Source organism: Balaenoptera acutorostrata, chromosome 2, assembly GCF_949987535.1.
Source record: "Balaenoptera acutorostrata chromosome 2, mBalAcu1.1, whole genome shotgun sequence".
Taxonomy (NCBI): domain Eukaryota; kingdom Metazoa; phylum Chordata; class Mammalia; order Artiodactyla; family Balaenopteridae; genus Balaenoptera; species Balaenoptera acutorostrata.
The window spans coordinates 141998010-142018714 of NC_080065.1; the positions used below are offsets into that span (position 1 = coordinate 141998010).

Below are 20705 nucleotides of genomic sequence, written 5' to 3' on the forward strand. Positions count from 1 at the left end.
ATTTTATTTTATATTGGCTCTCAGTTTGGATACCCCTCAATCATCTCAGAGGAGACAACTAGAAGAACCTCCTACTAAGGTTTTAAAGGTCTGAAAGATACATTTTACACATAGGAGAAAATTTGCTGAGGGCCAAAGTAGCTACACACCCAGAATAGACCATTTAAAGTATCATACAAACGGCCAATAAGCATAAAAAACATGCTCGGCATCACTGGTAACTTTCCCTCACCCAAAAAGATTTTTTTAAGATACCTTTTAAAAAATCAAAGCAACAAAGATTTTTTTAAAACCATAAATCACAATGCAGTGGAGTATACTATAGAATGGGCACTCTCACACCCTACCAGTGAGAATTTCAATCAATACTGGCTCACCGGAAAATAATCTGTCAGTATAGACCAAGAGTTTAAAAATGTTTAGGCCCTCTAACTCAGAAATACAAGATTCTATCTGAAGGGAACAAATGGAAACACAGGCAATGGTTTATACACAAGGATGCTCATTACTTACAATAATGACTAATGAAATAGAACCTAAGTGTCCAAAAATAGGAGAATGATTAAAAAACTGATAATCCATTCACATGACAAAACATTACAGTCATTAAAAATGATGACTTTCAATAATTTTTAAATTATCAAGAAAGTACACATGATAATGATTAAGCACAAAGGCTTAAAACATAACACTGTATGTTTTATTCATTCACACTTCTGTAAAGGGACTAAAGTAGAGAGAAATAAACCAAAAGGTTACCATAGTTACTTCTCAGCAGTGAGAACATGAGTTAATTTTATTTTCTTTTGTGCATTTTTCCATGTTTTTATAATGGCTTTATAAATATATATATATATATATATATATATATATTTTTTTTGGACTGCGTTGGGTCTTCGTTGCTGCACATGGGCTTTCTCTAGTTGCGGTGAGCGGGGGCCACTCTTCGTTGCAGTCCACGAGCTTCTCATTGCGATGGCTTCTCTTGTTGCGGAGCTCTAGGCACGCGGGCTTCAGTAGCTGTGGCGTGGGGGCTCAGTAGTTGTGGCTTGTGGGCTCTAGAGAACAGGTTTGGTAGTTGTGGCGCACAGGCTTAGTTGCTCCGCAGCATGTGGGATCTTCCCGGACCAGGGCTCGAACCCGTGTCCCCTTCATTGGCAGGCGGATTCTTAACTACTGCCCACCAGGGAAGCCCAAGTTTCTACCCCTTTTAAGGTTGACCTCAAAGCTTAGTTTTGGCATGTATGAGAAAGTGGGTCACCTGCTTTGCCACCTCTGGTTGGGGGCCTGCCTCTTCCAAGCACGTTTCTCTTCTTATCAGCTTCAAACCCCACTTCCCATTAGGGTCCTGGGCATCCCTGAAACTTTTGTGCCACTGAGGGCTCTGATGAGATCTGAACATTGTGATCTAGGATGCTTGTGCAACTCTGTCCTTTGCTATTTTTTGCTAATTTATCCTACTCACTTCTTTTAACAAGGGACATTTCAAAAACATGGGGAGAGGAAGTTAGTGGGATGTTTACCCAATAACTTTCACTAAGAAATTCACTTCTCTGTTTCTGATGCCTATTTCTGATTCAGCTCTACCAATACCTATTTCTGGTCGCTGGTCCTTTGCCACTTCACTCTGGGCGGTCTGGAGCAAGGGCCCTGCCCAATCACATTAAGCATCAGAGACACAGTCCCAAGTGGGCATTTGAGGAAAACCACACAGCAACAGAGCTGTATCAATCCCTTATCCAAGAGGTAGGTGGCCAAGAGTCCACACAAAAAAAGGAAAGTTGACACAGATCAAAGCACTGTCACTTCTCCCCCAAAGAGACACAAGCTGCAACATGAGTATGAATATTTATTTTTAAGCGGGTAATCCAAAAATATTTCTCTAGTCTGGAAGACGCTCAGACACTGATATTTAAAATATGATATTCTTTGTTTCCAGGGGACATTTCAAGCAAAACAATGAAATAGCACTACAAGGATTTACATAGCTTCCTTGTCCAGATTCACTCAGTTTTTGTCTTGCAACTCCACTCTGTGCTAGGAAGGGGCAACATCACCTCTCCTAGGAAGTGTAGGAGCTGACCCACTGTTTACACTTCCCCAGGGCAGGGTTACAATGCCTTTCTCTTTTGAGCTAGATTAAATAGATCTTCAGCTCCACGGGGTATGGGAAATCTGTCCTATATATCTGTACCCCCCCCTTAAGACATAGTACAATATTTAGCATATAGTGTTCAACTAATGTTTGATGAATGAAGTAATTACAAAATGAGAATAAGATGCCTGAGTGAGACCTACCTCTCCTCTCCCTCTCTGACATTCATTCATTTGTTCTTCAACAAATATTTATGGTGCCAGGCACGGTGCTAAATATTCCTACAAAATACAATGACCCAGATTCTGGGCAGACAATGGCTGGGAACAAAGACAGGATCTGAGCTCCACTTTGTTTCTCAGGCCCTTCCTGAGGATGCCCAGCATCCCACATCTGGAGGGAACAGAGAGGCGTCTATAAAAGTATCAGATCCATTCCTCGGACAATAATGGATAGGTTGGAATATCCAAGATCTTAATTTTTAAAAATAACCTTCTCTAGGACGGCCATCCATTAATTTGTCTAGACTTTTCCTGAAGCTATTTTCAGTCTCTCCTACTTTTTGATGAAATGAACTCCATGCATTTATTGTCTTTAGGATAAAATATTATTTGCTTTCATTTGTCCTAATATTTTCACTGTAAGTTCCCTTACTAAATCCAAATTGGAGCATTTTTGGACATGTCTGTATTACTCTAGCCATAACTTCATGGATTCTGGGCATTTCTACTCTCCATTTACCTCTCCAGACTCAAGGACCACAAGTCTGAAATTTTTCCTGACACAGCTCTCTCCTCCCTCTGCTACCATAATCTTGCTCTTATATGTTGCCCAATAAATCACTGACCATTTGAACCCAAAGGGCTCTTATTAACTACCCCTCCTCTCCAGCCCTCTTCCTTCTTATCCCCTCTAAGCCCTATTTTATAAATGAGGAAACTGAGTTCAGAAAGTGAAAGGTCCAGTAGCTGGTTACTGACATGCAGCAATCACATCTTCCTTTCTAGTTCTTTCTTGTCTCACTTGAGCTGTAAGAACCAGAACCCAAGACTATCCTAGATGCACAGATCCTTCCTGCAAGAACAGGATAGGGGCTTCCCTGGTGGCGCAGTGGTTGAGAATCTGCCTGCTAATGCAGGGGACACGGGTTCGAGCCCTGGTCTGGGAAGATCCCACATGCCACGGAGCAGCTGGGCCCGTGAGCCACAACTACTGAGCCTGCGCGTCTGGAGCCTGTGCCCCGCAACGGGAGGGGCCGCGATAGTGAAAGGCCCGCGCACCGCGATGAAGAGCGGTCCCCGCACCGCGATGAAGAGTGGCCCCCACTTGCCGTAACTAGAGAAAGCCCTCGCACGAACCGAAGACCCAACGCAGCCAATAAATTTAAAAAAAAAAAAAAAAAAGAACAGGATAATGTTTTCTGTCTTATTCCCAATTCCCTTGATAAAGCTTGTGCATTCTGCTGGTGTCATGGCCCAAGGAGGCTACTGAATTTTAAGATTATTGGATTTGAAGACAGATTCCTCAGTACAAGGTCCCTACCCTGCCTCTTATTTTAAAAATAGTTTGGGTTATCATTTTTCTCTCCAAGTATATTATCTCATCAATAAAGTGGAGCAGGGACATCCCTGGTGGTCCAGTGGTTAAGACTCCACGCTCCCAATGCAGGGGGCACAGGTTTCATCCCTGGTCAGGGAACTAAGATCCCACATGCCTCACAGTGTGGCCAATAAATAAATAAATAAATGAAGCGAAACACATATTATGCAGAGCAAAAACTAATGACAAAATTTAATCAATCCCAGTTGAGAGTCGGTGATTTTTGTGACACGTATTTGCACTTAGCTTATGTCAGCATTAACATGGATTTTCATTTCCTCAACTACTTGCATTTAGAAGTGTTTCTAGTAGGTTGTCACACAGTGAAGGAAAGTCCCATCTGGGGTTTCCAAAACTGGAACACAGAGCAGATAGAGTGGGCCAGAAACGGAACTAATGGTGATAACTGGGCTTCCAGGAAAGTTGAGTAGGTGACCTCAAGCCTCACAAAACGGAGTTGTCAGCTTCTGCCTGTGAAAATGAGATTCTTTGAGTCTTACCTTTTCCCTCAAGGGGCTTTCTGCAGTCTTCCACTGAGGTATTATTAGTTCATGCTGTGGCTGGGGGCTGCCTTCCCCACTTCCTCCTGCCAACACAGGAAGCACACCATTGGAATCCCAGACCTCTGCACCCTAGCTAAGCCAGGCATGCACTGCCAACTGGAAAGACCCATATTGGGTTGTTAGGAGACCTGCTGGATTCCAGGCTCTTGGCACTCACTATGGGTCAGGCACTCTGCTAGGTGCTGATAATATAGTGGTTGGTCTGTGTATACTTCACAAAGTTTACCTTCTAGAGATGGGAAGCGGACAACACAAATATTCTCCAATGGTACAAGAGGGGCATGAAATAAAGAGACGCTGAAGAGGAGGTACCTATTTTAGAGAGGATGATCAGCAAGGATGGCATTTAATTGAGACCTGAGGGACCAGAAAGAAGATGCAAAGATCTAGGGGAAGGGTGTCCCAGGGAGAAGGACCAGCAAGAGCAGAAATGGCCTTGGCCTGTTTAAGGAACAAGCAGAAGTCAGAGGTAGCTAGAACGTAGCAGATGAGAGGCGAAATTGGTAGATATGGTCAGCAAGACAGCCATGGGTCTGATATCACAGAGGGCATGGAAAGTGTCTGGATTTTATTATAAATAGACTTGGAAGGCACTGGAGGGTTTAGACACAGAGCAATATGATCTGTGTTTGGTTTTTAAAAGATTTTTCTGCCGCTGGGTGGAGATGGAGAGGGTGGAGGTGGGGGAGGGAGGCAGGAGTGCAAGTAGAAGCAGGAAGGCAAGGCTGGAGACTTGCAGGAGCCCTAGTGAGAGTTGCTGGTGGCTCAGACTAGAATGACATCAGTAAAGAGGAATGAAGTGTTTGGATTCTGGGTATATCTGGAGGGCAAGCCCCTGGGTATTATTCCCATCGAGTTTCAGTTTTCTCATCTGTAAAATGAAGACAATGATACCCACCTGCCCATCTCACAGCATTACTGGGGAGAGTCACTGTGAAAGTGCTTCCCAATCCACAAAGCATCATGGCGTTAACCTGAGCTTCCTAAGGGCAAGTTTGCTTTTTCATATCACTTCCTACTTTCCAAATTATTCTCACCACCCAGTTCTCTGTACTCAAGACAACCCTGGGAGCTAGGTAGGAGGATTCCTATTTTACAAGAAAGGTGAGCTGAAATCTGTTTGAGGAGACTTGTTTCAGGCAGGGCAGACCTCAAACATTGGTCGCAGGCAATCTTAATAAAGTGGTAATTGCTCAAGGCCTAGGCAAATTAGTCTCCGTAAGAATAGGCCAAATCCACAGGACTCCTGGGGTTGAAGTGAGGACTCCAAAATGTATTCTTTCTAAACCAAACACATCAATCACATAGAATAGAATAAGTGACAGAGAAGATGGCCATAGTTGTTCTGTTAGACTGGCCCAATTATGAGTGATTAACTTTCCTTTGAGATTACTGGTATGATGTATTCTCAATCAAAATATATCCTAAAAAATAACCTCATTAGAGTAGCATTAGTTTCATCATATTAGTAAAAATGAGAAGCAATTCATTCATTTACTCATTACATATTTTCTAAGTGCTTAACTATATGCCAAATACTATGCTAGGTGCTTGATATTCACTGGGGAATCAGGCATAGTTCCTGATCTAGTGGCTCTGATAAATCTAGATTCTCTGCAACAAAAAGGAATTATGCTATTCAATGGAACATTCAAAGGAATGAAATGATCTTTATGATTGCAAAAATTATTGAAAGCAAGGCTCAATAACAGAGGAACACAGTACATCTTAAGAAAACTTGTTCAAACCTTGGAAATAAGGCAAAAAGAGCAAGCAGGATGTCCTTTCAATGTCACATTTGGAGCGTTGTTTAACAGGCCTTCCCACAGATTAGTGAATTATCTAGAGGAATGTACCTTTGTTTGACTTTTTTGTTTCCTATTAATTAAAGGCTATACTCTGTGAAGTTATCTGTTAACTGTAGCTTTCAGTCAGGTAGAGATGCAAATGACTTCAGTATAGTGGAAAGATAACTAAGAATTATGGTTGTTTGGTCCCATGGAGCATTGACCACTTTTGTATCTGTCCCAGCAAAGGATTTCAACATTCTTTCTCCAATGCTTCTATCACTCCTGTTCCTCTAATGCTTTGAACTAGCTTTACCATTCTATTCACTGCCTCATTAATGAATCAAATCAATCTTTGCCAACCTTTCATCCTATATTTGTATGAGAGTCATGTTTTTAACTTTTTGAAAATTATACTTCTGCGATTTCTTGAAGGAATTTATAGTCATTGAAACCATGTTTTTGGAGAATGTAACGATGTGGCAAATGCTCATAATGTGAAGTGGCATATGCAAGACACAAAACTGTACCTATGGTATGGCTCCAATTTTATCAAAATATATTTATAGGCAAACACACAAAGACTGGAGAAAAGAGGAGAGACTAGGAAAGCAGCGGAAAGAAAAGCCAAAAGCAGAAAAACAGAGGAAAAGGAGAGAGAGGGAGGCAAGCCAGGGAGGGACCGACCGTTTTCTGCCTGCTCCGGGTCTCCCGCATCTCCACCATCTCCCCAGGCGCACAACGTGGGAACAAAGCAGGGGCTCCCGGCCTGGGGGCCGGCGGGGGCGCTGCCCCGAGGAGTTGCGGGGGGCGACTCCCAACTCCCCAGGTCCCCCAACCCACCCACCTCCAAAGCCCCCCGTCCCCCGCCCCGCTACTTACTTCTGGTCCATCCCGGCAGGGCGAGCGCCAGCAGGCAGAGCTGGGCAGCGCCCACGCCCCGGGGCATGGTGGCAGCTGGCCCCTCGCGCACTCTGCGTTCACCAGCACGCGGCCATGCCAGCACCCTAACCAGGCCGCGGCGCTTCTGGAACCCACGGTCGCCCAGCAGCTCCCAGCCCTGCTCCCAGCCATTGGCCGGGACGCTCCGCCCCCAGCTCCGCGGAGGAGGGGCGGGAGGAGCCAGGGGCGGAACCAGCGCGACCCCTGGGAGCCAGGCGAGGTGGGGGCGGGGGAGGGGGCGCGGTGTTCGGCGGTGCTCAGGTGCTGGCGATCAAGGGAGGGCGAGTCCGAGCCGGAGGAAGGGTAGGGATTCACGGTGGGCGCGGCCTGAGGAGGGTCGGGGGCTTGGGTTTGTAGGAATTAAACTGGACCCCTCTGGGTACAGCGGCCCGTTTCCTCTGTCCCGCACTGGGCTAGACGCCTTGGGTGACACTCAGAGGCTACTCACCCAGCACCGTCCTCTAGAGGCCGCCACGCTTAGACGCAGGTTCTGAAAGAGTTAACCTGGCACAGAGAGCTAAGTGCTGTATGGAATTGTTTTCTTAGCAGGACACAAATCAGGGATCCTTTCCTTCTGACTGGGAGGAGCGGGGTGGTGAAGAGAGGATTCCCAGAGGAGAAGACGTCTGAGCTCAGGAGGAGGCGAAATGGAGCACCAGGCAGAAAACCCTAGACAAACGGACTAGGGCGGGAAAGTCCATGGGCTGTATTGGGGGAAGACTGGAATTTGGGATGGTTAGGATTTAGGGCTTTGGAGGGCACGGAGGGAGATGAGACTTGAAAATAATAATAATGACTGTCACTTACTGAGGGTTTACTGTTTGCTAGAAGAAGAAAATAATAACTAAGACTGATAGAGCGCTTCCTAAGTGCCAGACACTGTCTTCAGCACTTTACATATGTCAACTTATTTAATTAATTAATCTAGGAAAAGAACTACCTTTTATTGTCCTTTAATATGTGCCAGGGACTCTCTATACATCATCTCTTTTCATTAGCCCAATGATCCCCTGGGGTAAGTACTAATAGTATCCTGGTTTAGAGATAGAAAACCAAACCTGAGAGGCTAAGTAATTTGCCCAAGGTCACACAGCTAAAGTCAGAGTCTGGATTCAAGTCCATATCTGAATAACTCCAGAGCCTCTTACAGCACACCTTATTTTACAGATGGGTAAACTGATAATCAGAGAAAACTGCCTTGCCTAAGATCCCTTAGCAAGTTTGGCAAAGCCTGTTTCTAAAGCCTCAGACCTCTTGTCATCTATTCCTTTCACTGAGTCTCCTTCTTCAAACCCAGGTTTGTACAGTTAAACAAGATGCTGTGTTTGGGGGAGGAAAAGGCACTTCTGAAGATTAGTAGGTATGTCTGTTGAAACCACTGGGCATACATAAAAGACACTGCTCTTGCCATTGATGTATTTAGAGGCTGTATTATTCTGTTCAAGCTGTCATAACAAAAAACACAGACTGGATGGCTTGAACAACAGAAAGTTTTTCTTTCACAGTTCTGAGATTAAGGTGTTGGCTTGGTTGGTTTCATACAAGGCCTCTCTTCCTGGCTTGTAGAAGGCATTCTTGCTGTGGCCTCACATGGCCTCTTCTCTGCTTGTGTGATGAAAGCAAGCTCTGCTGTCTTCCTCTTCTTAAGGACACTAATTCCATCAGACAGAGCCCCACTCTTATGATCTCATTTAATTTTTATTACCTCTTTATAGGCTCGATCTCCAAATACAGTCACACTGGGGGTTAGGGGTTCAACATATGAATGTGGGGACACAGTTCAGTCCATAACATTCTATCCTGTGGTCCCCAAAATTCATGTCCTTCTCACATGTGTCAACTGAAAAAAATGCACAATGCGAGAGTTGTGAGTTAAGTTTATTTCGGGCAAAATGAGGACTATAGACCTGGAGACAGCATCTCAGGTAGTTCTGAGGAACTGCTCCAAAGAAGTAAGGGGGAAGGTCAGAATTATATATGACTTTAGTGAAGGGGGTACATGCATCAAGCACACATTTTGGCAGAGGCTTGCTGCTAGTCATGAGGAGCAGATGTCACCGTTAATGATTTTAGTGCTTTTCTAGACGTGAGAAGATGCAAGAATTCGGGCTTATAAAATCTTCTCCTGAAGATATCTATCTAAAGGCCTGTTCTGCCAGTTTTTCCCAGAGCACGGAGTGCCTCATTCCTGATCTCCACCCTGAACTCCTTTCAGCGGGTGTTGAAGGTCAGCGACTGCAGTGGCTAGTGACTTACTTCATTCTTGTAGAGGCTAATGGCAATTGCCAATTTTTAGTTGACGCGTGCAATTACCCCTTCCCAACAGCCCCCAAAGACTTAACCCATGCCAGCATCAATTCCAAGCCCAAAGTCTCATCTCAATATCATCTAAATCAGATATGGGTGAAAGTCAAGGTATGATTCATTCTAAGACAAAATTCCTCTCCATCTGTGAACCTGTGAAACCAGACAAGTTATATGCTTCCAAAATACAGGTTTAGGGGGACATTCTCATTCCAAAAGAGAGAAATCCGAAAGAAGAAAGGGGTGACTTCCCATGCAAGTCCAAAACCTAGTCCAAATTCCATCAGAACTTCAAGCTGTAGAATAATCCTCTGGCTGGATGTTCTGCCTTCCCAGCCCGCTGGGGCAGTAGTGTCATCCCCACAGCCCTAGGCAGTGCCACTGCCCCCTCTGCTCTGGGCAGCAGCCCCACCCTGTGGCTTCTTGCTGCAGTCCTGCTCCCGAGGCACTGGGCAGAGGAAGCCTGGCTTCCTGAAACCAAGAGGGGGTCCTACCCTCTGAAACCAAGAAAGAAATAGCCTTGCCCTCTGGGCCTGTATGCTCTACGCACATAGTGGGAATGGCAGCCCTGCTGATCTCTGAATCACCTTCAGGGTCTTTCTTCCCTTCTCTTAAAGGATAAAGCACATTCACAGCCAAATAGCTCTATTGTCCTGTCCTATAGAATCCCAGTTCAAAAGCCTTCCTTTATTTTGCCTTATCTCTGTTCTCCTTGGTCTTGGAACTGGCAGTGTCTCTGCTAGCATAATCCCTTCTCTATTTCTGGCAGCTGCAGAGATGGCTGATTAACGGTTTGAGTCATCTCGTTATCGAGTGATTGTCCAGCCACACCCTCAGCATCCTCTCTAGAACATGTGCTTTCATTTTTTGCAGTGTAGATGGGCTGAGAAGTTTCCAAAGCTTCAAGCTCTTGTTCCTTTTTGCTTAGAATCCCTTCAATTTATCTCTCTCCTTTTGTATTTTACTATAAGCAACAAGGAGAAACCAGATCACACCTTTAACATTTTGCTCAGGAATCTCCTCATCCAAATATCCAAGTTCGAAACTTGGAATTTCTACTTTCCACAAAACACTAGGACACAATTCAACCAGGTTCTTTGTCAATTTATAACAAGGATCACCTTTCTTCTAGTTTCCAGTAACATGTTCTACCTTTTCATCTGAGACCTCCCCAGAATCACCTTTAATATTCACAGCTCTACCAACATTGTCTTCACGATATGTGTCTTCTCAAAAACGATAGCCGCTTTCTTTAGAGTGCTTCTCTTTTTTCCTGAACCCTCACCAGAATTGCCTTCAACATCATATTTCTACCAATAGTCTCTTCAAGGCAATCTAGGTTGTTTGTAGCATGGACCTCAAAGCTTATCCAGCTTCACTATTTACAATAGCCAGGACATGGAAGCAACCTAAGTGTCCATCGACAGATGAATGGATAAAGAAGATGTGGCACATATATACAATGGAATATTATTCAGCCATAAGAAGAAACGAAATTGAGTTATTTGTAGTGAGGTGGATGGACCTAGAGTCTGTCCTACAGAGTGAAATAAGTTAGAAAGAGAAAAACAAATACCGTATGCTAACACATATATATATGGAATCTAAAAAAAAAATGGTTCTGAAGAACCTAGGGGCAGGACAGGAATAAAGATGCAGACATAGAGAATGGACTTGAGGATACGGGGAGGGGGAAGGGTAAGCTGGGACGAAGTGAGAGAGTGGCATGGATTTATATATACACTACCAAATGTAAAATAGATAGCTAGTGGGAAGCAGCCACATAGCACAGGGAGATCAGCTTGGTGCTTTGTGTCCACCTAGAGGGGTTGGATAGGGAGGGTGGGAGGGAGACGCAAGAGAGAGGGGATATGGGGATATATGTATATGTATAGCTGATTCACTTTGTTATAAAGGAGAAACTAACACATCATTGTAAAGCAATTATATTCCAATAAAGATGTTAAAAAAAAAAAAAAGCTTATCCAGCTTCTACCTATTACCCAGTCCCAAAGCCACTTCTACATTTTTAGGCATTTGTTACAGCAGGACCCCACCTCTTGGTACCAAAATCTGTATTAGTCTTCTAGGGCTTTGCATAACTGAACACCATAGACTGGGTGGTTTAAATAACAGAAATGTATTTCTTCAGTTCTGGAGGACGGAAGTCCAAGATCAAGGTGTTGACAGGGTTGTTTTCTGGTGAGGCCTCTCTTCCTGGCTCCTAGACAGCTGCCTTTTTGCTGTGTCCTCACATGGCCTCTTCTCTGTGTGAACATGCAGAGAGAGAGAACACTGGTCTTCCTCTTCTTATAAGGACCCTAATCCTATCAGATCAGGGCTCCACCCTTATAACCTCATTTAACCTTTATTACCTCTTTATAGGCCCTATCTTCAAATACAGTCACATTGGGGATTAGGGCTTCAACATATGAATTGGGGTGGGAGGGGAGACATAATTTAGTCCAGAACAGGGGCTCTAAGCCCTAGAGCCATGAGACTAGAATTCTAGTCTCAGCTCTCTCCAACCAGCTCTGTGACTTTGGGTAAGTCACTTCTCCTTTCTGGGCCTGAGTTTCTGACCCAATGGCCTGGGAATGGTAATGGCTACCCCAATCCATCTCACTCAGGAGCTGTGAGAAGCTGTTGAGATAATTGTGGTGAAAGTGCTATGCCAGTTAAAAAATACTGAAGTATCAATTCTAACTCATTCTATGGACAATCTACTTGCAAAAGGCATCCAAGCTCCATATCTGAAATTTGCTCCCAATTGCTGGCACTCAGCTGAACAATATTTAATCAGCATGTGCCCTTGAAAATTGGGAAGTAGCTCACAAGAGAAAAAGTCCAGTGGTTTCCGCACTGACCAAAAAATGATGCCCAATTCTGTCTCTCATCTATGCCCTTCCACACTTATACACAGAAACAAACATATACACAACTTTTGACCCCCAGAAGACTTTCCATTTATTTGTAAAGAATGTATTTGTTATTTATAAAGAATACTACATCTCTATATAATCTTTAAAATATTCATGACATTTAACCTACTAATTACATTTCTGGGAAACTAGCCTAAAAAAATAATCTGCAGGGCTTCCCTGGTGGCACAGTTGTTGGGAATCTGCCTGCCAGTGTAGGGGACGTGGGTTCGGGCCCTGGTCCAGGAGGATCCCACATGCAGTGGAGCAGCTAAGCCCGTGCGCCACAACTACTGAGCTTGTGCTCTGGAGCCCGTGAGCTGCAACTACTGAAGCCCGCGTGCCTAGAGCCTGTGCTCCGCTGCAGGAGAGGCCACGGCAATGAGAGGCCCAGGCACCGCGACAAGGAGTGGCCCCTGCTCGCCGCAGCTGGAGAGGGCCCTCGCACAGCGACGAGGACCCAACGCAGCCATAAATAAATAAATTAAATAAATTTTTAAAAAAATAATAATAATCTGCAATGCACACAAAGATTTATGGACTATAATGTTCATAGTGGTGTTATTTATAATAGTGAAAAATTGGAAACAACATAAATATCCAACTGTGAAGGAACAGTTAATAAATTATAGAATATTCATATGATGGATCATTATGTCCACTTATTTAAAATAATGTTTGCAAAGAGTTTATGCTCTGATGTTAAGTGAAAAAAATCAGTGTCCAAAATTACAAATGTAAGTATGATCTCAGCTATGTAAATAAAAGACTAAAAAAAAAAAACTAGAAGGAAATGTGCCAAAATGTTAATGGCAGTTACCTCTGGATGGTGAGACTATGGATGGATGAAGGTTTTTTGTTTGGTTTGGTTTTTCTGTTTTTTGTTCATCATTTTTTGTTTGTTTGTTTTGCCCCTTCCATTTTCTACAATACTTCTCTACTTATGTGTTACTTTAGTAATGGGGGTGGGTGGACAAATGGTAAACACAGAAAAGAAACACAAAAGGAATAATGGTTTATCCTGGTGTCTTATGCAGAGAGTTTTGCATACTTGACCTCTCTACACAAGCTTGATCCTCTCCTCTGATGTTAGGGAAACTGAGGCAGAGTTAGAGCAACCAGTTCCAAATTTCAGGAGTCTAGGTGACTGAGGTCACTGTTCCTTCCAGCTACAGTATAATATCATGGTTAGGAGGTGGTCACCCTGCCAGATTTAAATCCCTTTTCTGTCCTTTACCAGCTGTGACAATGGGCAAATAAACTTTTCTGTGACTTTGTTGCCTCATCTATAAAAGATGCTAATAATGATAGTTCCTAGATCATAGAGTTTTTGTGAGGCTTAAATGGATGCTTAGAATAATACCTCTCACTTAGTAAGCAGTTAACACATGCTAATTGTAATAATTCTCATTCTACTGCTAATAAGTATGGGGGTGGGGACCATATTCATGATGCTTAACTTGTGCTTTTAGTTGTGTAATGTGTGAAGAGTCTAATTATATACTGATTCTTTAATTATTATCAAAGATAATGATCAGGTTATATTGTAATTGTCTTTTTCTTACCCCACATTCACGACATTGTGAGCCCCTCAGTGAACAGGAGCTAGACCTTTTCCTTCTCTCATCCACCCCCCGCATTTGGAAGGCACAATAAATGTTTAATTAAGTAATTATAAATTAAATAACTAATAATAATTCTTTCATTCTGGCTCAGCACAGACTTCCAAGTTGCTCATGGGAGAATTGTCTTCATGGGCCCTTACTGTGGAAATAGTGTTGGCCCTGTGATAGCTTTCCTTTGTAAATCATTTTCCCAGCAGCTAGCTCTTTTTTTTTGAAGTTCGGTTTATTCGAGTATAATTTACATACATTAGCAGTCTCCATTTTTTTTAGTACACATTGCTATTAGTTTTGACAAATGCATATAATCTAATAACCACTTCCACAATCAAGATCACCCTCCTGTCTCCTGTCACTCCTAACCCCTGGCAATCACTTATCTGTTTTATGTCCCTAGAGTGCTGCCTTTTCTAGAATGTCATATAAATGAAACCATACAGAATGTAGCCTTTGGAGTCTGGCTTCTTTCATTCAGCATAATGCATTTAACACTCAGCCATGATGCTGCATGTATCAATACTTCTTTCCCTTTTTTTTTTTGGCCGTGCGGCTTGTGAGATCTTAGTTCCCTGACCAGGGATTGAACCCGTGTCCACGGCAGTGAAAGTGCTGAGTCCTAACCACTGGACCGCCAGGGAACTCCCGATACTTCTTCCTTTTTATTGTTCAGTAGTATTCCATTGTGTGATTATACCCTAGTTGTTTACCCATTCTCCAGCTGAAGGGCATTTAGATGATTCCAGTTTTTGACGATTATGAATGAAGTCACTATAAATATTCAAGTTTCATGTGAATGTAAGTTTTCATTTCTCTAAGGTAAATAATTCAGAATGGACTTGCTAGGTCTTGTGGTTAAATATATGTTTAACTTCATAAGAAACTGCAAAAAGTATTTTCCAAAGTGGCTGTATGATTCTGCTTTCCCACCAGCAATGTATCAGAGTTCCAGCTGCTCTGCATCCTGGCCACAATACAATCAGTCTTTTAATTTTAGCCATTCTAATAGATGTGTAGCTCCCCAGCAATATTCTTGCTCTTCAAATACTCCTTGAGGTAGCAGGTTAATATTACTGGATCCATTTTGACAGAAGGAATTAAAGTCTAAAGAGGATCTTTTACCCAAGTCTCTTGGTTATATTCAAGATTTTAGTCTTTAATTTTGAGTTTTTACCCACAGAAAAAGCAAATCTCCCTAACTCATGGAAAACCCATAAAGCTCTTGGAATCACTCATTCAACCAACAGCATTTATTATATGCCTGGCCTTTGCTAGAATCTATCAATACAAAGATTTCTAAGATAAGATCTCCACTATAACAATTAGGGCAGGAGGAGGTGGGGGAAAGAGTGAAGGAGGTAGAACTGACAAGTAAATTAAAGGGCTAGTTACAGAGAGTGATCAAGTTTCTTGATGTGTGACTTGGGTCTCTTGATTTCCCAACACCAGGTAATGTCTCCAGGATTGTGGATAATCATCATCATCATCATCATCATCACCATCATGTATTAAGCACCTCAAATGGTGCTTAATTAAGCACAGCACCTATATTAGCTCATGTAGTTCTCATAACAGTCCCATGAGAGATACTAGGTCAAACCATATGAAATGATTGATTTTATAGGTCATAAAGAGTCAAACTTTGTCAGTGTGATATGGTTCAACCTAATAAATAATAGTTATAATTGACTGCACAAGGCTTACAATGTGCCCAGTGCATTATTCATTTTATCCTCAGGATAACCCTCTATGGTGGGTACTACTGATATTCCCACTTTACAGATGATGCAGCTGAGGCTGGAAGCGGTGGTGGAAGGGTAACTTAAGCACAATCATGCAGCTGCTAAGTTGGAGACAAAGCCTGAGTTCAAACTGAAATGCAGGGAACTTCAGAGCCACTGAAGCCATAGTGGTCCGTATCCACTGTGCTACTCTGGTATTATTACAGATGAGCAAACTGAGTGAAGAGGTGAAGTTGCCTGAGGTGACTGTGGGATCTACCATGCCCAAATTTGTAGGGCATCCTAGCTTCAGATTCCTGGCCAAACTACCTTTTTTTCCTCATCACCTGCTTGTCACTCTGGAAATTGGGCTGAATCCAGGCCATCCTCAGGAGCACTTCCATCAGGGTAGTGCCCCCATAGCCAGGAAAGAGGCATTGATACTTGTTTGCTCTCACTAGACCCTAAAAGAAATATATTTTTTATTTAACAAACTTTATTTATTTTAGAGCAGATTTAGGTTCTCCACAAAATTTAACAGAAGGTAGAGAGAATTCCTTATACTTCCCCACACATGCACAACCACCCCCTTCTTCATCCCTGAGAAATGTCCTTGCTTTGTTGTCTTCTCCATCTAAAATTAATATAGCTCCTCCTGATTTCTTTTGGATAGTGTTAGAATGGTATATTTTTCTCCATCCATTTAATATATATATATATACACACATATATATGTATATACACACACATATATACATACATATATATGTATATACATATAGGGTTTCTTGTACACATGTAATTGGTTTTGTTTTTTGATCCACTGTGATGATCTCTTTTTTTTAATTGGTACATTTAGACCATTGACATTCAAAGTAGTTATTGATATAGTTGGATTAATATCTATCATATTTGCTACTGTTTTCTATTTGTTGCTTTTGTTCATTGCTTTTGGTTTTTTTTGTTTTGTTTTTGTTTTTTTGATTTTTGTTTTTGTCTTCCACTCTTCTGTCTTTTGTGGTTTTACTTGAACACCATATATGATTCCATTTTCTCTCTTTTCTTAGCATATCAGTTATACTATTTTTTTTACTTTTTTTAGTGGTCCCCCTAGAGTTCGCAACACACATTTACAGCTAATCCAAGTCTACTTTCAAATAACACTCCACCAGTTCACAGGTAGTGTGAGTACATTATAATAACAAAATAATCCTAATTCCTCCCTTGTATCATTGCGTTCATTCATTTCACACACACACACACACACACACACACACACACACACACACATATATATGCGCTGATGTTTTGTTCTCAGGTGATGCTGATGCTGTTGACAGGAGCACATTTTGAGAACCACTGCTTCTGAATGCCATTGAAAGAAACTGTAGTAATCCTTTTCCCTCATTTCCAATTTTTGGATAATTTTTATCAACACTTATCAACATTAAAAAAATCAGAACATTAAAAATAGGCAGAACACTCTTCGACATAAATCATAGCAATATTTTTTTGGATCTGTCTCCTAAGGCAAAAGAAATAAAAGCAAAACTAAACAAATGGGACCTAATTAAACTTAAAAACTTTTGCACAGGAAAGGAAACCATCAACAAATGAAAGGAACCTACTGAATGGGAGAAAATATTTGCAAATGACATGACCGATAGGGGGCTTATATCCAAAATATATTAACAGCTCATATAACACAACATCAAAAATACAACCTGATTTAAAAATGGGCAGAAGACCTGAATAGACACTTTCCCAAAGAGGACATACAGATAGCCAAAAGGCACATGAAAAGATGCTCAACATCATTAATCATCAGAGAAATGCAAGTCAAAACCACAATAAGCCATCACCTCTCACTGCTCAGAATAGCTAACATGAAAAAGAACACAAATAACAAGTGTTGGTGAAGAAAAGGGAACCATTGTATACTGTTGATGGGAATGTAAATTGGTGAAGCCACTGTGGAAAACAGTATGGAGGTTCCTCAAAAAACTAAAAATAGAACTACCATATGATCCAGCAATTCCACTCTTGGGTATATACCCAAAGAAAACAAAAACATTTATTTTAAAAGATGTATGCACCCCAATGTTCATAGCAGCACTATTTACAATAGCCAAGATATGGAAACAACCTAAGTGTCCATCAACAGATGAATGGGTAAAGAAGATGTGGTATATATATGTACAATGGAATACTACTCATCCAGAAAAAGATCGAAATTTTGCCATTTGTAACAATATAGATGGACTTGGAGGGTATTATGCTCAGTAAAATATGTCAGACAGAGAAAGACAAATACTGTATAATAACACTTATATGTGGAATCTAAAAAATAAAACAAACTAGTGAATATAAGAAAACAGAAACAGACTCACAGATATAGAGAACAAACTAGTGGTTACCAGTGGGGAGAGGAAAGCAGGGGAGGGACAAGATAGGAGTAGGGGATTAAGAGGTACAAACTACCATGTATAAAATAAGTAAGCTACAAGGCTATATTGTACAGCACAGGGAATATAGCCAATATTTTATAATAACTATAAATGGAGTATAACCTTTAAAATTGTGACACTATGTTGTACCCCTGAAACTTCATTCTAGTTCAGAATAAATTTCTTTATATTAAAAAAGTTGTTGGTACATAAAGAAGTGTGCCATAAAAAAGATATTTTAAAATGTGGAGGAAATGGTTAAGACTGTCCACTGGATGCGGGAAGGGGACTGTTCTATAAAGTCTTTTCATGATGCTATGTAATGACTAAGATAAGTCTTGAAGAATCAGTAGATATTTTCCAGGTAGACAAAATAGTTATGAGTGAAAAATGTTTCAGGAAGAGAAAGCAGTATTTATAAAAGCATAGTGGTGTGAATCACTCTTCATTAAAACAAAATTTACGCAACCAACCTTTACTGAGTTCCCACTAACTGCCAGGCTCTGGACCAATCAGGGAACTGCAGGAGTTCAGGTTGTTGGCATGCAGGCAGCCGAAATGGGGTAGGAGTTCAGAGCATAGGCTCTGGTGTCAGACTTGAGGTCAAATCTCGGCTCCAAGTTGTACAAACTTAGGTAAGTTATTCAATCTCTTTGTGCCTTGGTTTCCTCATCCATCAATACGTGCAGTGAGTATACACGAGAAAATGTATATGAAGCACTTTGCGCAGTGCCTGTGTGTGACCACATGTCATCCACCAATACTTTCATGTTGTTAATTTGGTATAAATGAGTACATATTACTTGTATGGGTGTACAAGATAATAAACTTTTTGTAACCACACACACACACAAAAAAACAGAAGTTGTTTTTTGTTTGTTTGTTTGTTTTTTTAAAGTCTTGATCCTGGCTTCTCTTGAAAAGTTAGAAGGTTGGGCAACAGTCAACCTACATTCTCCCATGGTCACCACCACCCCTAGCCCACATCACTCATTTATGTTATAGGCATTTGATTTTGCTATTCCTGTAAAACATGGTAGAGACATAAGGCCCACTTCTGAGGAGGGGCATGAGCATAGCTGGTTAATCCTCTCTGATTAATTCAGACACCCAGGGCTGGCTTCACAGAAGTATGACCCAGGCAGTCTGCACAGGACCCCTGTCTCAAAAGGTCCCCATACTTGGCTTAATACCTTGCTGTTGCTATCTTGAAATTCTTAATAAGTTTTGGACCAAGGAAGCTGCATTTTCATTTTGCAGAAGGACCCGCAAATCATGTGGCTGATCCTGCAGCCACCCCACACTTAATGTTAACCTTCTCAGAGACAGTCAAGGAACCAAGACCTGGGTATGTACAACTCCATCCCCAGATCCACTGTGTTTGGCTCATTGATGGGTATGTGGCCCTAAGGTGGACCAATGAGTGTCCTCCCCAAGACTCTTGACAACCCTACCAAAAAGTTGCTTCTTTTTCTTCTGAGATGGTGAGCAAAGTAAATTTGGAGCTGTGGGTGGTCCTTTTACTACCATGTCAGGAAAGAATCTGTCTGAAAATTAAGCCAAATAGTGGCAAGAGATAGAAAAAGAGAGGGGGTGGGGTGGGGTGTTAATAATATTATTTGAACCTGTGGATGCAACTGTGTCTGAAGTGAACCTACCCCCGGAACTTCTCAATTACTGAGCCAAAATTTTCTATTTTGCTTAAGCTTGTCTGAGTTAGGAGTCTGTCCTTTGTGGCTGAAAATTTCTCACTAACATAAAGGCCTTCTCCATCCTAGACACTGTGCAAGGTGCTGGGATTAAAATAGTGGACAAGACACATGTCATTCCTATCTTCGTGGTACTTAGAGTCCAGTGGGAGAATGGCAATAAGCAAGCAACCACACAAATAAATAAAATATAATAATTACACATTGGGATTTGTAAATAAAAGGAGCTAAGAAAGAGAATAAGAAAGGAGGACTACTTAGACAGCATGGTTGGGAAAGGCTCTCAGTTGAGTGTCTTTTAAGCTGAGAGTCAGCAATACGAAGAACAGAGGGAAAAGACTTCTGGGCAGAGCAAACAGGAACTGCTTTTAGGCTTCAAAGGGCTTGATTCATTCAAGGACTGAAGGAAGGTCTTCATTTGTTCATCCGTTCATCTATTCAACAAACATCTAGTAGGCAGTGACATGGTGCTAGGCACTGGGAGACAAAGGGAAATAAAAGCAGTCCCTGACAAGTTGGCAAGATACATTGAAAGACGTAAAAATGTTCAAACCATTCAATTCTAGGAATTTAGTCAAAAGAAAAAAAAAACAGGAATGTCTGAAAAGATATAGCTACAAGGATGTTCATCACAGAATTACTTATTTTTTCAACTTTTTGTTGAAGTACAACATACATACATGTGTTAAGTGCACATATCATAAATATACAATTCAACTATTTTCACAACCTAGATACACCTACATAATTCGTATGCAAATCAAGAAAGAGAATATGAGACCAGAACTCCAGAAGCCCCCTTTTGCCCCCTTCTAGTTACAAATCCCCTTCCCACCAAGGGTAAATGTTAGCCTGACTTCTAACAGTATAGATTAATTTTGCCTCTGTTTATACTTTATATAAATGGAATCACACAGTATGTGATTTGCAGTTGGGTGGCGCGGTTGGGGTAGTTGAGATGCCCTGGCTTCTTTTGCTTAATATTGTGTTTGTCAGAT

The 20705-nt window shown here is 41.7% G+C and overlaps 1 protein-coding gene across 1 annotated transcript in view; it reads right to left on the reverse strand.

Moving 5' to 3' along the window:
• ADAM19 (ADAM metallopeptidase domain 19) overlaps window positions 1-7292 on the reverse strand; it is an 86841-nt gene extending 79549 nt beyond the window's left edge. The window contains exons 1-2 of the mRNA XM_007165528.2: window positions 6927-7292; window positions 4195-4280 (exon numbers count right to left, since the gene is read on the reverse strand). Of these exons, the coding sequence (XP_007165590.1) occupies window positions 4195-4280; window positions 6927-6993 (153 nt within the window). The 5' untranslated portion in view covers window positions 6994-7292. The remainder of the gene's footprint in view (window positions 1-4194; window positions 4281-6926) is intronic.
• Between the last annotated feature and the right edge of the window lie 13413 nt (window positions 7293-20705).